Source organism: Mandrillus leucophaeus, unplaced genomic scaffold, assembly GCF_000951045.1.
Source record: "Mandrillus leucophaeus isolate KB7577 unplaced genomic scaffold, Mleu.le_1.0 Scaffold488, whole genome shotgun sequence".
In the NCBI taxonomy this organism is placed as follows: domain Eukaryota; kingdom Metazoa; phylum Chordata; class Mammalia; order Primates; family Cercopithecidae; genus Mandrillus; species Mandrillus leucophaeus.
The window spans coordinates 634,690-653,491 of NW_012105231.1; the positions used below are offsets into that span (position 1 = coordinate 634,690).

Sequence of the window (18,802 nt, forward strand, 5' to 3'; positions counted from 1 at the left end):
TTAACATTTGTTATATAGTCATAACATTTACTACCTCAGAAGTGTCCAACATTAGCTCTTTAATCATTTGCACTGTTTGAGAAAGGGTTGTTGTCCGTCTCATATTGGAGAGATCAATAACATGCGAGACAATTTGGAAATAAAGAGATTACTAGTGGTAAATGTAGATAGTACAGATATAAACTTCTGCCATGAGTTTTTAATTTTAATGTTCCTTGGATAATTTTTTTTAAGGTATCAGGTTTTTCCAAAATAAAGTGAAATTTCATCCGATAGCCTTTAGGTTCAAGTAAGTAGAAATTTGCTGTTACCTATTATTATTTACTATAATAGTCTATATTTTATTTCCTTTTAAGAGCATTACAGCATTGTGAAGAACTGATTCAACAGTACAACCGCGCTGAGGACAGCATATGCTTAGCTGACAGTAAGCCTCTGCCTCACCAGAATGTAACTAACCATGTAGGCAAAGCAGTGGAGGACTGCATGAGGGCCATCATTGGGGTGTTGCTCAATTTAACTAATGATAATGGTAAGATTTTTTCCATTTTTTTCTCATTGAAAGATGTATATTACATGTGAAAACAAGTTATTTTTCTTTGTTTCTCCTTTTCTTAGGATAGTGATTTTTTAATTTGTCATAATGTACTTGACTTATTCATGTGTAGGTTTAAATTGCTTTTAAGAGTTGGTATTTTTAGAAGCCTAGTAGCTTAACCCGGAAGTATCAACAGTATGTTTCAACAGAGAAATGACTGTACAATTCCAAGTTAATGTCCATGTTAATAAATCTCCATTATTAGTGTTCTAAGGAAGAATCAATAACCGCTTTCCTATATCCATTTCTTATTTCAGAGTGGGGCAGCACCAAAACAGGAGAGCAGGACGGTCTCATAGGCACAGCACTGAACTGTGTGCTTCAGGTTCCAAAGTACCTACCTCAGGAGCAGAGATTTGATATTCGAGTGCTGGTAAGTTGAAATGACTTTTTCAGAAAAATGAGTATCATATCTAGTAAGGTGTGCAAAATGTTAACCTTTGTTTGGGTTTCAGAACCAACCCTTTAATATATTTTGGGTTTTTTTCATGAATTTCCTTAAGAACATACTTTTTTTTTTTTTTTGGAGATGGAATCTACAGTGGCATCATCTTGGCTCACTGCAACCTCTGCCTCCCTGTTTCAAGCAGTCCTCTTGCCTCAACCTTCCAGGTGCTGGGACTATAGGCATGTGCCACCATGCCTGACTAATTTTTGTATTTTTAGTAGAGACGGCGTTTTGCCATGTTGCCCAGGCTGGTCTCAAACTCCTGGCCTCAAGCGATCTGCCCGCCTCAGCCTCCCAAAGTGGTGGGATTACAGGTATGAGCCACTGCGGCTGGCTGAATGTACTTCTTATTGTGCAAAAGAAAGCCATGAAAGACCCTATGTAAACATAAAAAGTGCAAAAGCTAAAAGTGACGGTTAAAAATTAAAGGAATGAGTCTTTGGGAAAATTGGTGGGTTTTTTGTTTTGCTTTTTTTTTTTTTTTTTGAGACAGAGTCTTAGTCTCTTTCCCAGGCTGGAGTGCAGTGACACAATCTTGGCTCACTGCAACCTTCATCTCCTGGGTTCAAGCGATTCTCCTGCCTCAGCCTCCCAAGTAGGTGGGATTACAAGCATCCAACACCACACCTGGCTTGTTTTTGTATTTTTAGTAGAGATGGGGTTTCCCCATGTTTGTCAGGTTGGTCTTGAACTCCTGGCCTCAAGTGATCCACCCACCTTGGCCTCCCAAAGTGCTGGAATTACAGGCATGAGCCACTGTGCCCGGTCTTTTTGCTTTTTTTTTTCTTTTTGTCCTTTCATACTACTGGTTTTTAGCCATTTTGTAGATGGTAGAACACTGATATTCAGCTTTTTAGCTACCAATAAAAATTGTGTATATTGTGTTTATTTGTTTTAAGCACTCATCTCTGATAATATGTGTCTTTTAAAATTTTTGAAGGGCTTAGGTCTGCTGATAAATCTAGTGGAGTATAGCGCTCGGAATCGGCACTGTCTTGTCAACATGGAAACATCGTGTTCTTTTGATTCTTCCATCTGTAGTGGAGAAGGAGATGGTAGTTTAAGGATAGCTGGACAAGTTCACGCTGTTCAGGCTTTAGTGCAGGTAAGCAACCACTTAAATACAAACTCATAACTGCAGTTTGTTGGATTTGTCCAATTTCTTTTATCAATTCCACCTTTTACCTCCTTTTCTTCCCCACCTGTTGCTGGCCCCCTCTGCCCCTCCCCCAGCCTTTTTAGTTAGAACTCCTGAAGCATGTCTCTGCTAGGGTCGAAAGGGACTGTTTTACACCTGACCAATTTTTAAATATTCACAGCGTCTAGGGTGAAAGCTTATTTTAAACCAGAATTTGTAACCAATTAAAAATGTGGTACACGGTGGTGCACGCCTATAATCCTAGCACTTTGGGAGGCCGAGGCAGGTGGATCACTTGAGGTCAGGAGTTCAAGACCAGCCTGACCAATATGGTGAAACCTCATCTCTACTAAAAATACAAAAATTAGCCAGGCATGGTGGCATGCACCTGTAATCCCAGCACTTTGGGAGACTGAGGCGGGGAGGATCACTTGAGTCCAGGAGTTCAAGACCAGCCTGGGCAACATAGTGAGCTCCCATCTCTGTTTAAAAAAAAAAAAAATAGTCAAGAATCCAGGCCCATCTCATCCACTTCATGTTCTCTAGTATTTATTTACTCATCTGATCTGTGTCCAGAACTTTGACCTTATGGACCATAGAAAGCTAGAAGTTCCTTTGTCACCTGTTCCCTTACCCAGTCTGGAAAGGGCAGAGTAGCTGAGCATGGGAAATCGTGAATGAGAATGTTTCTTTGAACCATTTAAAGTCATTTTTCATTATCCTCTTTTGTTCTCTATTATGTGTGATTGAATATTGATTGTAGATAAGAGGTAGTTAATCCCTAGGATTTTCCTCTTAGATTCAGGATACTCGGTCTTGACTAGCCTTGAAATTTTAGTTTATTTAAAATACAAAATTAAATGTGAAACTAGTGATAAATTGTCATTACTTATCAATAACAGTAATAGTAAATGGTAGTAGTAATTTACTAACAATAATTGGTAATAGACTACTTTTAGTCTCCAGATACCATTTAGAGATTTCATTTAATGCAAAAACCATTTTAAAATATTTGGCACCTCTCTCTTTGATCCCATTGACACATTTATTTTTCTGCTAAATGAAGCATTTCTTGACCAGGCTAGGTAGCTCACACCTATAATCCCAGCACTTTGGGAGGCCAAGGTGGGTGGATTGTTTGAGCTCAGGAGTTTGAGACCAGCATGGGCAACATAGTGAGATCCTGTCTGTACAAAAAGTAAAATAGTTGATCGAGTGTGGTGGTGCATGCTCATAGTACCAGCTACTCGGGAGGCTGAAGTGAGAGGATTGCTTGGGCCCAGGAGTTTGAAGTTGCAGTGAGCCGTGATTACAGCGCTGTGTTCTGGCCTGGGCAACAGAGTGAGACCGTGTCTCAAAAACGTTTTAAAAAAGTATTTTTTTTTCTGTACAGTTGACTTGTTTTTAAACTTTTTATTTCAAAATAGTTATAGACTCACAGGAAGTTACAAAAATAGTACAAAGAATCCCATTTACCCTTTACCTAACTTCCTCAAATGGTGACATCTTATATAACTGTAGTACCATAGCAAAACCAAGAAATTGACATTGGTACATCACTGTTAACTGCACTTTAGACCTTACTTAGTTTCACCATTTTTCATCTGCATTCATTTATGTTTGTGTGTAACATATGTACCTCTGTTCAATTTTATTACATGTATAGATTAATGTACTCACTACTACATTGAGGTATAGAACCATCACCATAAAAGAATTCTCTTGTGCTGCTCACTGTACAGCTTACCTGCCTTCCCTGTCTCCTAGCTACCACCAACCTGTTTTCCATCTTTTTTCATCTCATTTTATTTTTTTCTATCATTCTAGTCCCTTTCTTTTAAAAATTGACTTTTCTTCAAATGGAACCTAGAAATGAATAAAAACTTACCGTCAGCCGCCTCACGAGCTGTGTTTGAAGGCACAGATGATAGGTCTGCATTATTCACATAATAGGGGTTCATTTGCAGAAGCCACCCCCACACCCTAGGAGATCCCTGTTTGTGAGTTGTTTCAGGGATAGTCTCAAATTTTCCTACTGTGTCTAATTGACCTGGGAATATCACTTCTAGTATTCCTCTTTTGCACTTAGTGTTATAGAAGCTTCTTGTCCTTCAGGGTGTCATCCTGTATCTTCTCTGGCTTTCTTTTATCTGCTATGGTTTATGGTTTGTTATTTTTAAATCAGTTTACAGTTTTTGTTTTTCGACTGTAATACCTTTTGGGTGATGGGTTCTGTTACTCATTTTAGAAAATTGTGCTGCCTTGTACTCGTATCAGTTATCTTAAAGTATCAAGAAATGGCTTTTAATTCTGTTATTCAAAGATAGAGTGGAAAATTCCATGTTCATATTTATATCCTTTATGCTACTGGTAACATTGGTCTGAATCCAGTAATTTTCAAATTACATATCTTTTCAATAATGTTGTATAAGTGGAATCTTACAGGTAGTTCTGATTACTGACATGAACTTTCCTCTTTCTAGCTGTTCTTACCTATTTATGGATCTGTTTATTTTTTAAAAACCAAACATAATTCACAAAAATAGTGGGGGAAAAAAAAGTCAGATCCAGAAAGGTTTAAACTCCATAAATGTATTTCCTAAAACATTACCATTTGTAACAGTTTTGTGTTTGTCCTGAGAAATTAGTGTTTGTGCATATATCAAAATAAATGTGGAGGCCAGACATGGTGGCTCATGCCTGTAATCTGTAATCCCAACACTTGGGGAATCTGAGGCAGGCAGATTGCTTGAGCCCAGGAATTTGAGCCTGGCCTAGGCAACATGGCAAAATTATGTCTCTACTAAAAATTAAAACATTAGCCAAGTGTGGTGGCATATGCCTGTAGTCCCAGCTATTTGGAAGGCTGAGGTGGGAGAATCACTTGAGCCCAGGAAGTGGAGGCTGCAGTGAGCCATGATCCTGCCACTGTACTCCAGTCGGGTCAATGGGAGTGAGACCCTGTCCGAAAAGTAAATAAAAAATAAATGTGCAATGTATTTTATATAAAGGGACTCCTACTGTACATAGTGTTTAGTCTATACCCGCTCTTTGCTTAAAGTGTCTTCCTGAGCTTTTCATGTCAACACATAGGTTTATCACATTCTTTGTAATGACTGCAAACCAGTAGCTTTTTTATTTATACATACATACATACATACATACATACATACATATATACATACATACATACCTACATAGTAGTCTCTTTTGCCCAGGCTGAAGTACAATGGTCCAGTCACAGCTCACTGTAGCCTTTACCTCCCAGGCTCAGGTGATCCTTTTACCTCAGCCTCCCAAGTAGCTGGGACTACAGGCACGTGCCACCACGTTTAGCTAAGTTTTGTATTTGTAGAGCTGAAGTCTCACTATGTTGCCCAGGCTGGTCTCAAACTCTTACACTCAAGTGATCCTCCTGCCTTGCCTCCTAAAGTGCTAGGATCACAGGCGTGATCCACCATGCTCTGCCTTAGTACCAAACCTCTACTGTTACACTTTTTGATTGTTTTGTGTTTAAGTTTTAGTTTGTTACAAAAATTACAGAAATAAATACCCTAGCATCTAAATCTTAGGCCATACTTTTCTTTTTTTAATTTTTTTTGGAGACAGAGTCTTGCTCTGTCGCCCAGGCTGGAGTGCAGTGGCACCATTTCAGCTTACTGCAACCTCTGACTCCCAGGTTCCAGTGATTCTTCTGCCTCAGCCTCCCAAGTAGCTGGTATTACAAGCATGTGCCACCACGCCCAGTTAAGTTTTGTATTTTTAGTAGAGGTGGTTTCACTGTGTTGGCCAGGCTGGTCGCGAACTCCTGACTTAAGTGATCCGCCTGCCTCGGCCTCCCGAAGTGCTAGGATTTACACGCATGAGTCACCCTGCCTGGCCAGGCCATACAAAGTATGTCTGTGAGTGTACTTTTCTGGTTTAGGAATTGTTGTGTCAGAATATATTGTACTGTATTTAAAGTTGATATGCCTAACTCCTCCCACCCTCATCACCAAACACATACTTCCTATGCCCTCAATTTATACTTCCCCCTAAAACTTTTTATGAGTCCCCATTCCTTCATACTCTTGCCAAGATTTTTGCTAGTCTAACAGGTTCCTAAGTATTTTTGGTATTTCCTTAAATGTCATTTTGTACATGTCCAGAAACAGTGATGGTTCATTCTTTTTATTTTTCCAAAGCCCTTGCTGTGTTTAGCTTCCTTTTTTTGACCTTTTCAAAAGCAGTCATCCTTGAAGTTGTGTCTTCAGAGTAACCCACAACAACTCAGTTCTTTCTGAAGTCATAAGTAGGAGTCCATTATTCTCTTCTCATACATTTTTATCTCAGGGCTTGAAAATTATTGGGAAACCCAAAGAACTTTTGTTGTTTATATGTGCTTTATCTATCTATATTTATTGAATTAGAAATTAAAACTGGGAGACATTACATTAGCTGTTAGAGCAGTGACATAATCACATGGCATGTAGATTCCAAAACTCCACTGTACACTCAGTGAAAGAAGAAAGAAGTCAGCAGACCTCTTAATATTATTATGACTGTAATTTTGACCTCCTGTACTCCCTGATAGGGTCTTAAGGATCCATAGGGATTCTTAGACCAGTTTTGAGAATTGCTGTTCTCTATAAAGGTTAACTTTTATTTTCTGAAAGATACTATCTTGTATAATCTCTCTTTGAAGTTTGTGTACCACTCTTCTGTATACTCAACAAATCTTTGGGGTCTGCTTGGCATTTGATTTTCAGGCAATTCTTTTAGTAACTTGGAGCATTTCCCAATTCATGTCAGTGTTTTCTATGTGTCAGTACTGTACCAGCTCAGGGAAAATAAAGTAAGTGATGGCAAGGAATTTAGCATATTCCCCTTTGACTTAAGAATTTTCCAATTTTGTATTTTTTTGCTTGAATTTCTTGTATTATGCAAATTAAGGGAAATTATTGAGACTCATTCTTCCAAGCAACCTGCGTCATTAGTAGATGACTTCATTGAATCTTAGCAGCATTTATACTTTTGTTTTGGCTTTCAGTAGGATGTAGAGCAAAAGCTTTTACTTATACTCACCTCTTTTTACCACATAACCATCTTAGAGTTAGTGATACATTTAAAAGCAACTATAACTTTATATTTGCATATATGCATATTGATTGGCGATCTCTTTTTAATGATCTTCAAAAATAATTTTTATCAGCTATTCCTTGAGCGAGAGCGGGCAGCCCAGCTAGCAGAAAGTAAAACAGATGAGTTGATCAAAGATGCTCCCACCACTCAGCATGATAAGAGTGGAGAGTGGCAAGAAACAAGTGGAGAAATACAGTGGGTATCAACTGAAAAGACTGATGTTACAGAAGAGAAGCATAAGAAGGAGGAGGAGGATGAAGAACTTGACCTCAATAAAGGTATATTTACTTTGAATGGTGTACTTAATTGAAGATAGTGGTTTGATTTTGTTTTTTTCTTCAAACCATTTTAATTCGCAGATTGTCTTAATCTGGCTATTACTTGAGGACCTCTCTAGTTCAGTCCAGACAAGCTTTGATACTTGAGTGCTTGTGGTAGTTCTCCCACAGTGAGGAAGGTGCATGCCAATGGCAGGCATGCTAGTGACAGGAAAGATCCAGTTAAATCACTCTTCCTTCCGGCGCCCTCCTTTCCTTTACTCATCTGTGAAGAGACACATAGGAGACATAATAGGTTTTTCAGTTTTCAGTTTTTGAGATTGTTTTTTCAGCTTCACTATAAACTTGAAGATCTGTTGTCATAAATTATAGTAATAGTTCTCAAAATGTAAGTGCTAGATGGGAAACAATAAGAAATATACTGTAGGCTGGTGGCTCACACCTGAGCCCAGCACTTTGGGAGGCTGAAGCAGGAGGATTACTTGAGGCTAGGAGTTTGAGACAATCTAGCAAGACCCCATCCCTACGAAAAATTTAAAAAATTAGCTTGGCATGGTGGCGCAAGCCTGTAGTCCTAGGTGCTCAGGAGGCTGAGGTTGGAGGATTGCTTGAGCTGAGGAATTCAAAGTTACAGTGAGCTATGGCACCACTGCACTCTACCCTGGGTGACAGAGTGAGACCCTTTCTCATTTAAAAAAAAAAAAAAGATACTAGAGGTAATATCTTCACCAGTCATACATTATTGAGTATCTGCTGTTGTCAGAATTTGTGATACAACTTTTGCCATTCATACGAGTTCTGCAGAATAGCCATTTGTAACTTCATATCACTGAGGTTATGAATTTAAGTTCAGTCAGCCCTCCATACATGTGGGTTCCACATCCACAGAGTCAGCCAACCACAAATCAAAAATATTTGAGGAAGAAAAAATAATACAGGTTAATAAATAATATAGTATAACAGCTATTTACATAACATTTACATTGTATTAGGTATCAGAAGTAACCTAGAAATGATTTACAGTATGCCAGAGGATGTGTGTGTCTTATATGCAAATACTGCACCCTTTCCTATCAGAGATTTGAGCATATGCCAGTTTTGGTATTGGAGGGTGCTGGCATCCTGGAACCAATCCCCGCTCGGATGCAGAGGGACGACCGTAATGTGTTCAGTTTTACATCACTAGGAAACAAGCTGCCGCAATGTCTCATTCTGAGCCTTTTCTCCTTCTATTACTCCCACTTCTCCACAAATCTGATACCATTAGTTCTAATATTGTAATACTTTTCCTTTTTCTCAGTTACTAGGTTTTGATGCTTTTCTTTTTTTGGCGTAATAACAGTTTTGGTTTTTTAGCAGTCTTTTAAAAAGTTACAGCTTTATTGAGATAGAATTCACAGACTGTACAGTTCATCCTTTAAAAGTGAGTAATTCAGTAGTTTTTCATATATTCACAAGGTTGTGCTGCCATCACCACTAATTCCAAATACTGTTTTTATCACCACTAAAGGAACCCTATACCCATTAGCAGCCATCACCCCTATTTTCCCGTCCTCCCTGGGCACTGGCAACCACTAATCTACTTTCTGTGTCTATGGATTTGCCTGTTTTGGACATTCCATTTAAAAAAGAATCATACAATATGTGGCCTTTTATGACTGGCTTCTGTCAGCCAGCAGAATGTTTTCAAAGTTATCCGTGATACAGTATTTGTTAATACTGTATTCCGTAGACAAATAATATTCCATAATGTTATACCATAGTTTATCCATTTGTTTACTGATGGGCATATGAGTGGTTTCTGCTTTTTAGCTTTTTGAAGTTATCTACAAGTTTTTTTGTAGACATGCATTTTCATTTCTTTTGGATTTATACCTAGGATTTGGAATTGTTGGATTGTTTGTAACTGTGTGTTTAACATTCTAAGAAAATGCCAAATTGTTTTCCAGCGTGGCTGCACTATTTTACATTACCATCAGCAATGTATGAAGGTTCCAAGTTACTTGTATTGTAAAATAAAATTTTTAGTCATCCTAGTGGGCGTGACATGATATCTCATTGTGGTTTGATTTGCAGTTGCCTGGTGATTAATGCTGCTGACCATCTTTTTCATGTGCTCATTGGCCATTTGTGTATCTTGTTTGAAGAATTCTCTAAGTCCTCTGCCCAGTTTTGTGGGTTTTTGTGTTTGTTGTTTTTGAGACAGAGTGTTGCTCTGTCGCCCAGGCTGGAGAGCAGTGGCACAATCAGGGCTTACTGTAGCCTTGACTTCCCAGGCTCAAGCAATCCTCCCACCTCAGCCTTGCAAGCAGCTGGGGACTACAGTTGTGCACCACCACACCCATTTAAGGTTTTTTAATTTTAGTGGAGAGGAGGTCTCACTATGTGGCCTAGGCTGGTCTCAAACTCCTGAGCTCAAGTGATCCTCCCGCCTCAGCCTTCAAAAGTACTGGGATTATAGGTGTGAGCCACCATGCCTGGGCCCTTTGCCCAGTTTTAATTGGGTTGTTTTTGTTGTTGAGTTGTTAAGAATTTTTTTGTATGTTCTGGATACTTGACCCTTATCAAGTTCATGATTTGCAAATATATTCTATCATTCTGTGGATTATCTTTTCAGTTTGTTAATTTTTTCCTTTGTAACACAAAAATTTTAACTAAAAGTTTTATGGTTTCAGCTCTTCTTTTGGATCCTTTTTTCATTTTGATTTAATTTTTGTTAAGTTGTGGATATCCAGTTGTCCTAGCATCATTTGTTGATTTGTAGCTGTTTTGAAGTAAAGATAACTAACAGAATGGTTGGTTTTGTAAGGTTTGTGTTAATTAATATACTGTTACAATTCTCAATTCTCTCAGCCCTTCAGCATGCCGGCAAACACATGGAGGATTGCATTGTGGCCTCCTACACAGCACTACTTCTTGGGTGTCTCTGCCAGGAAAGTCCAGTAAGTACATAGTTCAGTGATGTTTTATGTATCTTTGAAAGATTCCAATGTAACAGCTTCATACCTTTACCTGTTTCACTTACTTATTTCTTCAGTGTTTCCCCTTTAATGTCCAACTTATTCCACAAAGGCTATTGGCTGGTTATAGGGTTATTTAAACTGTTTGTTTTCTATGGAGGAAAAATGGCCAGAAAATGTGTTAACATTTCCAGTAGTTTTATTTAAATTACCTAAATAGTTTTAAAGTAAAAACTTTAGTACAGTCTCTATTGGAAAGGGAATGTGTAGCATTTTTTACATGCTAATCCTTTCCAATATAGGTTTTATTAAGTAAGGCTTGGAGTGGAGTAAATTAAATTGATTTTCACTTTTTAAAAAGTGAAATAAAGTTGATCTTTATGGCTTTGTTAGAAAGGATGTGCCTGTCAGAGTTAGGCTGTTAAAGATATAAGAAAAAGCAGTTCTGGAAAACAAGCTAGTCAGTCCTTTAATCTCATGAAAAAGGAAGAATTACATACATGAAATCAACTTAAAAATCAAGATAGTGTATAATATTGAAAACTACTTGTTGAGATTTTTAAGGTACGTCCCAAAGGTCAGAATACATTAGGTCTAATGAAAAAGCTCTTGTGGCTGGGTGTGGTGGCTCACGCCTGTAATCTCAGCACTTTGGGAGGCCGAGATGGGCAGATCACTTGAGGTTAGGAGTTCGAGACCAGTCTTGCCAACATGGTGGAACCATGTCTCTACTAAAATATAAAAATTTGCTGGGTGTGGTGGCACACACCTCTAATCACAGCTACTCGGGAGGCTGAGGCGCAAGAGTTGAATTGCTTGAATCCTGGAGGTGGAGTCTGCAGTGAGCCAAGATCACGCCACTGCACTTCAGCCTGGGCTTCAGAGTGAGACTGTTTCCAAAAAATAAATAAGAAAAGAAAAGGCTCTTGTTTGATGGATGAATTTGTTCAGATGCCTTTGGTTGGAGTAAAAGAAGGGATAGTGTGAAACCTGTACTCATCTGGCTTAAACAAGATGACAGAGTCTAATTTGGGTGATGTCAGTGCCTCACTGAGGTCATCAGAGGCTCGGATCATTTCTGTCTTTGTTGTTTTTCTGTATTTTTTTGTAGAGACTGGGTTTCACCATGTTGCCCTGGCTTGTCTCGAACTCCTGGGCTTAAGTGACCCTCCTGTCTTGGTTTCTCAAAGTGCTGGGATTATAGGTGTGAGCCACAGCGCTCACCCCATTTCTGTGTTTAAACTGCTGTCCTCCACATGTTGTCCTTTGCTAGCTCTCATGGTCCCATGCTAAGCTAGGTGTCTCATCAAATTAAATAATGCCTAGCAGTAATAGGTGCCTCTTCCTCTAGGTTCTTTTTTTTTTCCATAGGTACATTGGCTAGAAATACGTATCTTTTTAAGACAACTGTTTGTTTATTTCCCCTTTGGGACCCCATGCCACTCTAACCCCTCACCAGGTAGACTTCCTTATCTTGGCCAGCATCGGGTCACAATGTTTTTGTCTGAACCAGTTGCTGGCCAGGAACATGGGATTACTATGAGTGGATTAGATCATCAGGATTCACTTTGGAGAAATACGAATGTCTAGACAATCAGGCTGAGTCAGCCCGAAAGTGGAAGGTAATGACTATGGGGATAGTCTGCTGCCTTGGGAAAAACAAAGATGAGGAGTAAAACTGTTGAAGAAGGACACGGCAGAATCATTGTGAGTGTTCTCTTTAAGATGGGGGAGTTGGGCGTAGGTGGATTATTGTAAAGCCAGAGTTTGAAATGGAAGGCAGATTGTTTTCTAGGAGCAAGGGCATTGAGGGAGCAAGAAAGAGTGGAGACCTATAGAGTGGGGGGTTAGTTTCAGTAGGAAGCAGGGGCCATCTCATTTTGAAGCTGGAGGACTGGAAGAACAGAGTAATGATAAATGCATGGCTTCATTTGAGCAGGAACTCATGCTGGCTCCTTGTACTTGGGCCCATCTACCCAGCCACGTTTCCTTATTTTTGCCATCTAATTCTTTGTATTGCCTTTTTTTTTTTCACTTTCTGTAACTAAGTCCTGTGTGTTTTTTCTGAATCCATCTTGTCCATCTCTTCCTTACTTATATTTTAACCAACCTAAATACACGAGCCCACTCTGTGTGGCCCCTCTGGGTACCACCCATTTCAGGATCAAGACCAAAGTTCTCATCATGGCTCTGGAGGCCCCGCAAGATCTTTATATCCCTTTTTCTTATTTGCAGTGACAAGATTTTAAGAGCAAATCAGAAACACATCACACACAGGAGAGGAAGAAGAGGCAGGCCTCAAAAGCAATGAAAATAATATTTAAATGTAAAGATTTTTAGATACTCTGTTTTGTACACACTATAGGTTTAGTCATATTTCAGTCATATTATTTCTTACATAATCATTCTTGAAATTGTGTTATTACCACATGTGATTTATCTTGGGTCATCTTTCCCATGCTAATTCCTGTTTGTGTTTGCCTGTATCTATCTTGTCTCTAAAGAGAGAATGTTCTTAAGTTGTAGGCAATGTTGTGAATTCATAGAGCCCCAGATTTGTTTGTTGCCTTGGAGATTATTATGATTAACACCAAAAAGCTAGCTGATACCACAAAATGTAAAGGAAGTTTGGTTTGCCTAATGTGTAAGTGAAAGAGATAGACAAGAAAGCATGTGGTTGTTGCAGCAAATGCCGCTTTGTGGTCTGATCCTGTTTTCACTTGCCCTTCATGACTTCTCACTTTGCATCTGGTGCATTGCAGTGGTCAGTCTTCTCACTGCTCTTCCTGCTTTCTTGCCCGTCCATTCCTGGGACATTGCACATTGCCACCAGAGCTAACTTACTTCAGAGCACTTGCTGATCACATAGCTCCTTGCCCAGTCTTCCTTGGCTCACAGCCAATAAGGGGACTAATGACTGTTTAATGTTGCAAGACCCTGGACTTAAGACTGCTTCTCCAATTTCCAAACTTACATACCCACCGGATACTTTTAAAATTTTTCGAATAGGCCATGCTGTATCATGCCTTTTCTTTTTGTACCTGCTATACTCTGTTAAAAAATGCGGTCACTGTCCCTCCCATTGCCTCAGAAATGCTGTATGTTATGTTCTGTAGTGTGTTGACAGAGAAGGATTTGATTTGGATTGAGGGAGTTTCATCCAAAACATAGGAGCTAATCATATATTCTCTCTTATAGAGGTGTACTTTTCTACTGAGCAGTTCTCCAGAGACACTTTAGCCACTACTCTGCCCACTACTGTGATAGCTTTTGGTGGAAGGATCAGTTTGAATGTAACTGATACCTTCAGCACATGAGTACTTTAGCAGTTTTTTGATTAGATCTTTTCTGAAGCTGTATTCATCTCATTATTTTGCCGCTTTCTAATTTTGCAAGTACCCTGGCATGGGAATAGAAAAAAGGGTGAGGGTAGTGGCAAATTTCTGAAGAGAAATATGTTGTCTCTCCTTTTTTGCCCCCGCTAACAGAAGTCAAATTGGAAGTTTTTGTGTGTTTTATTGTTGTTTGGTTGGTTTTGTTTAACCTTTACCTTGTGTCCCCAAACTTGGGACAGTATACTTTCTTTTGTTCCTTACTACAGGTGAACCTTCCTAAAAGGTCTTTTCTTTTTATTCTCCCTAAAACATTTAAAGCATTCTTTAATGTAATGAAATAGTTTTTTAAGCAGGTTGTGTAATGTTTTCCATGTAACAGATTGGTTTATATATAGTTTGGCTGCTTCTTGCTAATAATGAAGGGTTTTCTCTCCTGATACTGTCTGAGAATCTGTCGTAGGTGAGGTTAGATTACCTTTGGAAAGATGCTTCTAGTTAATTCCTGTCCTATATAATTAGTTGAATTCATCTGTGAAGCGTGTGAATTTTTCTTTCATCTTTTTATTTCATGAGCAGCTTTGTGAGTACATTCTCAAGTCTAAAGTCCTCACCCTCTTCTATTCCTCCGGGGCCCCCAATGAAACATACACATACATTAAACAGTGCAGTTTGTTATTTCAGGCCTTTTTCTTTGCATTTATGAAAGTAGGCCAGCATGCTGCCTCACGCCTGTAATTCCAGCACTTTGGGAGGCCAAGGCGCGTGGATTACTTGTGCCTAGGAGCTTGAGACCAGCCTGGCCAACATGATGAAACCCCATCTCTACTAAAAATACAAAAATTAGCCAGGTGTGGTGGCACGTGCCTATAATCCCAGCTACCCGGGAGGCTGAGGCATGGGAATTGCTTGAACCCAGGAGGTGGAGGTTGCAGTGAGCTGAGATTGCACCATTGCACTCCATCCTGGGTGACAGAGTGACTGTTTCATTAAAAAAAAAAAGTAAATGTGTACACAAATGTTTATTTGTAGCTTTTGCCAACTTTGCCTTTCTCCTTTCTTTCTGGGGGTGTGGTAGGAAATCGACAGCACGCAGAATGAGTGTGGAAAGAGAATAACCACGTGGGCCGGGCGCGGTGGCTCAAGCCTGTAATCCCAGCACTTTGGGAGGCCGAGACGGGCGGATCACGAGGTCAGGAGATCGAGACCATCCTGGTTAATATGGTGAAACCCCGTCTCTACTAAAAAGTACAAAAAACTAGCCGGGCGAGGTGGCGGGCGCCTGTAGTCCTAGCTACTCGGGAGGCTGAGGCAGGAGAATGGCGTGAACCCGGGAGGCGGAGTTTGCAGTGAGCCGAGATCTGGCCACTGCACTCCAGCCTGGGCGACAGAGCGAGACTCCGTCTCAAAAAAAAAAAAAAAGAGAATAACCACGTGTTCCAAGGATCTTGAAAATTAACACAGATGTGTGTCAAAACCAACAACATTGTACGAGGTGCAGTCTCATGTTTTCTGCCAGCTGACCAACATTTCTTGCTCTGTTTCCTCAGATCAATGTAACCACTGTGCGGGAATATCTGCCAGAAGGAGACTTTTCAATAATGACAGAGATGCTCAAAAAATTTTTGAGCTTCATGAATCTCACTGTAAGTAGCTTTTATGATTTTAAATTTAAGTATAATACATTGACAGTAGACATAAAAATACTATGGCCATAGTAAGTGGGAGCAAAAAGGGATTTTCTTCTAATTTTAATAATTGTGTTCTATTTCTTCAAGGTAATTATTGCATGTTATGGCAAATAACTATTTATCAAACCCACAATTTAATCTCGGTGTACTTTGATTTGTAGTGTTCAGTTTAGTAAATCTAGAGGTAAACTTTTATTTATACTTCTTAAAATCTGTTAAATATTAACTGTTACTTCCTTTCGCCTTCATCCCCCTTTCAGTGTGCTGTTGGAACAACTGGCCAGAAATCTATCTCTAGAGTGATTGAATATTTGGAACATTGCTAGCTGCTTTACCTTTGCTTCAGGTGCTCGGTAATGCTGGAGCTATCCTTAGACAAAAGTCAAGTTATGAAAGAAGTCCTTGAAGATGTACCAAGAACATTCATCAGTATCATTCGTGTTTGGATTTTTAAGGCCACCTGATTTCTTCGTCATGCATTGGGCATTTGCTAAATGACAGTTACTACATCAATCTGCAACTATCAAAAATGAGGGAAAAGGTTCAGGCTGTTAACAATTCCATGCAGTATTTAAATACATTTACTTTGGCAGAGTTTATACCCTCCCCTTGTTTTCTTGCTTTATTCGGAGCAAGTTTGAAGGGGAAAATTTGTGCTGCTGTTAGTGCAACTGCTGTGTATGTTGAGCCACTGTTGTCATGCCAGCCAGGTGCAAAGGCAGCTTAGCTACTGAGGTAGCGAATGTTCTGAGGACATTCTAGACAACAGCTTAGTTCCTTTTTCAGGCTCATTTGCTTTTGCTTTTTTGTTGAATGATTCCAATCGTAAATAAAGCTTTTAATAATTTTGTGAATTTTTTGGTTGTTGTTCCCTGAACTACTGTCTGTATTTAAAATTAGATGGAATCCAAAGATACATGGGATTAATAGTATATTTTTTTATTCTTGATTAGGTTTGGGTTATTGAACTATTTTTTACTTTTGAGACCACAACCATATTCAGTATCATACCGTAATGTGTCATGCTGTAGACACAAGAAAAACAGTTTGAGGGAATATTGTATAAGATGATGTGCCCTGTTAAAGGAAGAGGCAAAATAGTCAAACCCAGGGTAGTTTACACTTAATGCTAGAGAGGCTTTTGAAACATTATTAGGTTTTGAGGAAAGACTCTCTAGATATATTTTCTAATGTTCAGTACAATAAATATAAGGAAGCTAAAACACCAATGTGGAATTCATGTTTTCAGATAACATGTATATTCTTCTATAGAGTGACAGGATCAATTGCATAAGCGCAAAGCCTTAAATTGCTGGTTTAGAGAAGACCCTTTTTTCATTCAGATCCTTTGTTCATAGAGCGGTTATTTGGAAAACAGTTATGGAACACAAAACATTTTATAGATTTAATATAACATTGAAAATTTTTCTTGTATTTTTCAGACCACTGGTTATACTTTTTTTTTCCCCTTTTCTTTTTTATTGATTGGGCCTGAATACAGGCTTTCTAGAGATCTTTTTCATTAATACTTTTAAATACCTTTCAGGTAGTACACATCATGTTTCTTCATTGGATTTGTAAAACTTGAAGCCATAAAAATATTAGTTTGGTGTGTATTGGGGAAAATAGCTAAAAGTCTAATTTTTACCCATTTAGACTTTGTTATTTCCTTGTATAAAGTGACAAATCGGGGCTCTTGTATCAGTGCCAGCTGTAATGTTTTTAAATGCAGTGGCTGCCTTCTGTTGTCTTCCTATTTTTGATAATGCAGATTGTTGGGAAATCTATAAGGAAGTAACTGATTCCAGGCAAATTGTTTTCTTCCTTCTACCCACCCCGACCCCTACCCATCACCTTTTAAGAACATACTACGCCAGTGTAACGTGGGAACCATGAGATTGTATTTGCCCTGAGTATTAAAGCTGGCTTAGCAAAATACTTTTAAAAACATACTGGTAAATGATACCCATAAAACTAAATTAGTTATATTTTATTTTAAAATGCAAAATACATTGGTATTTATTAATCATTGGATTTAGGGAAAGGGACAGATTTTTGGTGAACCTGACATGTGGCAGATGGTAAGGAATATTATAAAACATTTGGATGAGAACAATCAGGGCGAACTACATTTTTCTGTTACACTGGTAATCATTTGAAAATTGATTTACCTCAGTGTTTAACAGTTTTTTGTTTTGTTTTGTTTTTTAAATAATAACTAATTGTCAAGCACTGATAAGAGATGCAGATTTTGGTGGGGGGAGGTGGTGGGGGAGATAATCACTTCACCAACTGCAGTGCATTTGTGTGTTTTTAACCCTCAGAGAACTCTGCATTTTAGGGTACTTGAGGCTGACTTGCAAATTAACTAAAAGTTTTAAAGTAACCTTTTTTTCCATTGTAAATATTTCTGTAAATACTACCAATTGGAAATTAGAACAGTAGAGTACTTTTCTGAATCCAATCCTATTTTTATTTTATACAGTATTTCTCAGCTGTGATCTTTGGAGCAAAAGCCAACGGCAGGAAAAAATAGTTTGTACCAGTTTCATGAAGTATGTCTTTGGGTTTTTGTAAATAATTTTAACTCAAATAAAATTGCTACTTTCAATACACATGTTGTCTTTAACATAAGTCTGTTGGAGGACAAAAGTGTCACAAACTTTATATATAGCTGACTAATGGGAAATACACTATCACTTAACACACATTTAACCAATTTTCGTTAAATATTTTATTTCTCTGTTTTTAATAATACTTATCTGAATATAATGTGAACTCAACAACTCAGGCCAATTAGGGACTGGATTTTCAGTTAGGCCCTTGACATACGGTTTTGATTTAGGTATTTTTTGCTCCTATGAGTATGATCCAGACTTATTTGCTTCTGAGGTTTTACACTGCTTTTTAGTTTTTTTAGTTTAAGTTTTCTTCTTAATTGTCAGTCCTTAGGCCTCCTGCATTTACAAGTAGATTCCTCAACCTCTCCTTTACTGCTTTTAGCCACAAAACTAGATTGAAGGATCTCTCCTGGGAGTTTCCATCTACTCTCCCCACTTAAACATGAGTATGTAAGAGTGGTTTCAGGGTGCAGGCTATGGATATAGAAAGACAAATCACACATAAAATTTGAATCCTTTTTCTGATACATGTTTATTGACTTTGAGTAAATTCTTGGAGCATTAAGCCTGTTTCCTCAAAACAGGAAAAGTAGGGATAGTACCTACCTCATGGTT

General features: G+C 38.6%; 1 protein-coding gene across 2 annotated transcripts in view; it reads left to right on the top strand.

Annotated features, from left to right (window-relative positions):
- WAPAL (wings apart-like homolog (Drosophila)) overlaps positions 1–18,181 on the top strand; it is an 83,576-nt gene extending 65,395 nt beyond the window's left edge. For both annotated transcript variants that reach the window (XM_011995397.1, XM_011995398.1), the window contains exons 12-18: positions 357–532; positions 856–971; positions 1,987–2,151; positions 7,376–7,583; positions 10,437–10,525; positions 15,426–15,521; positions 15,827–18,181. In XM_011995397.1, the coding sequence (XP_011850787.1) occupies positions 357–532; positions 856–971; positions 1,987–2,151; positions 7,376–7,583; positions 10,437–10,525; positions 15,426–15,521; positions 15,827–15,892 (916 nt within the window). In that variant the 3' untranslated portion in view covers positions 15,893–18,181. The remainder of the gene's footprint in view (positions 1–356; positions 533–855; positions 972–1,986; positions 2,152–7,375; positions 7,584–10,436; positions 10,526–15,425; positions 15,522–15,826) is intronic.
- Positions 18,182–18,802: the final 621 nt, after the last annotated feature.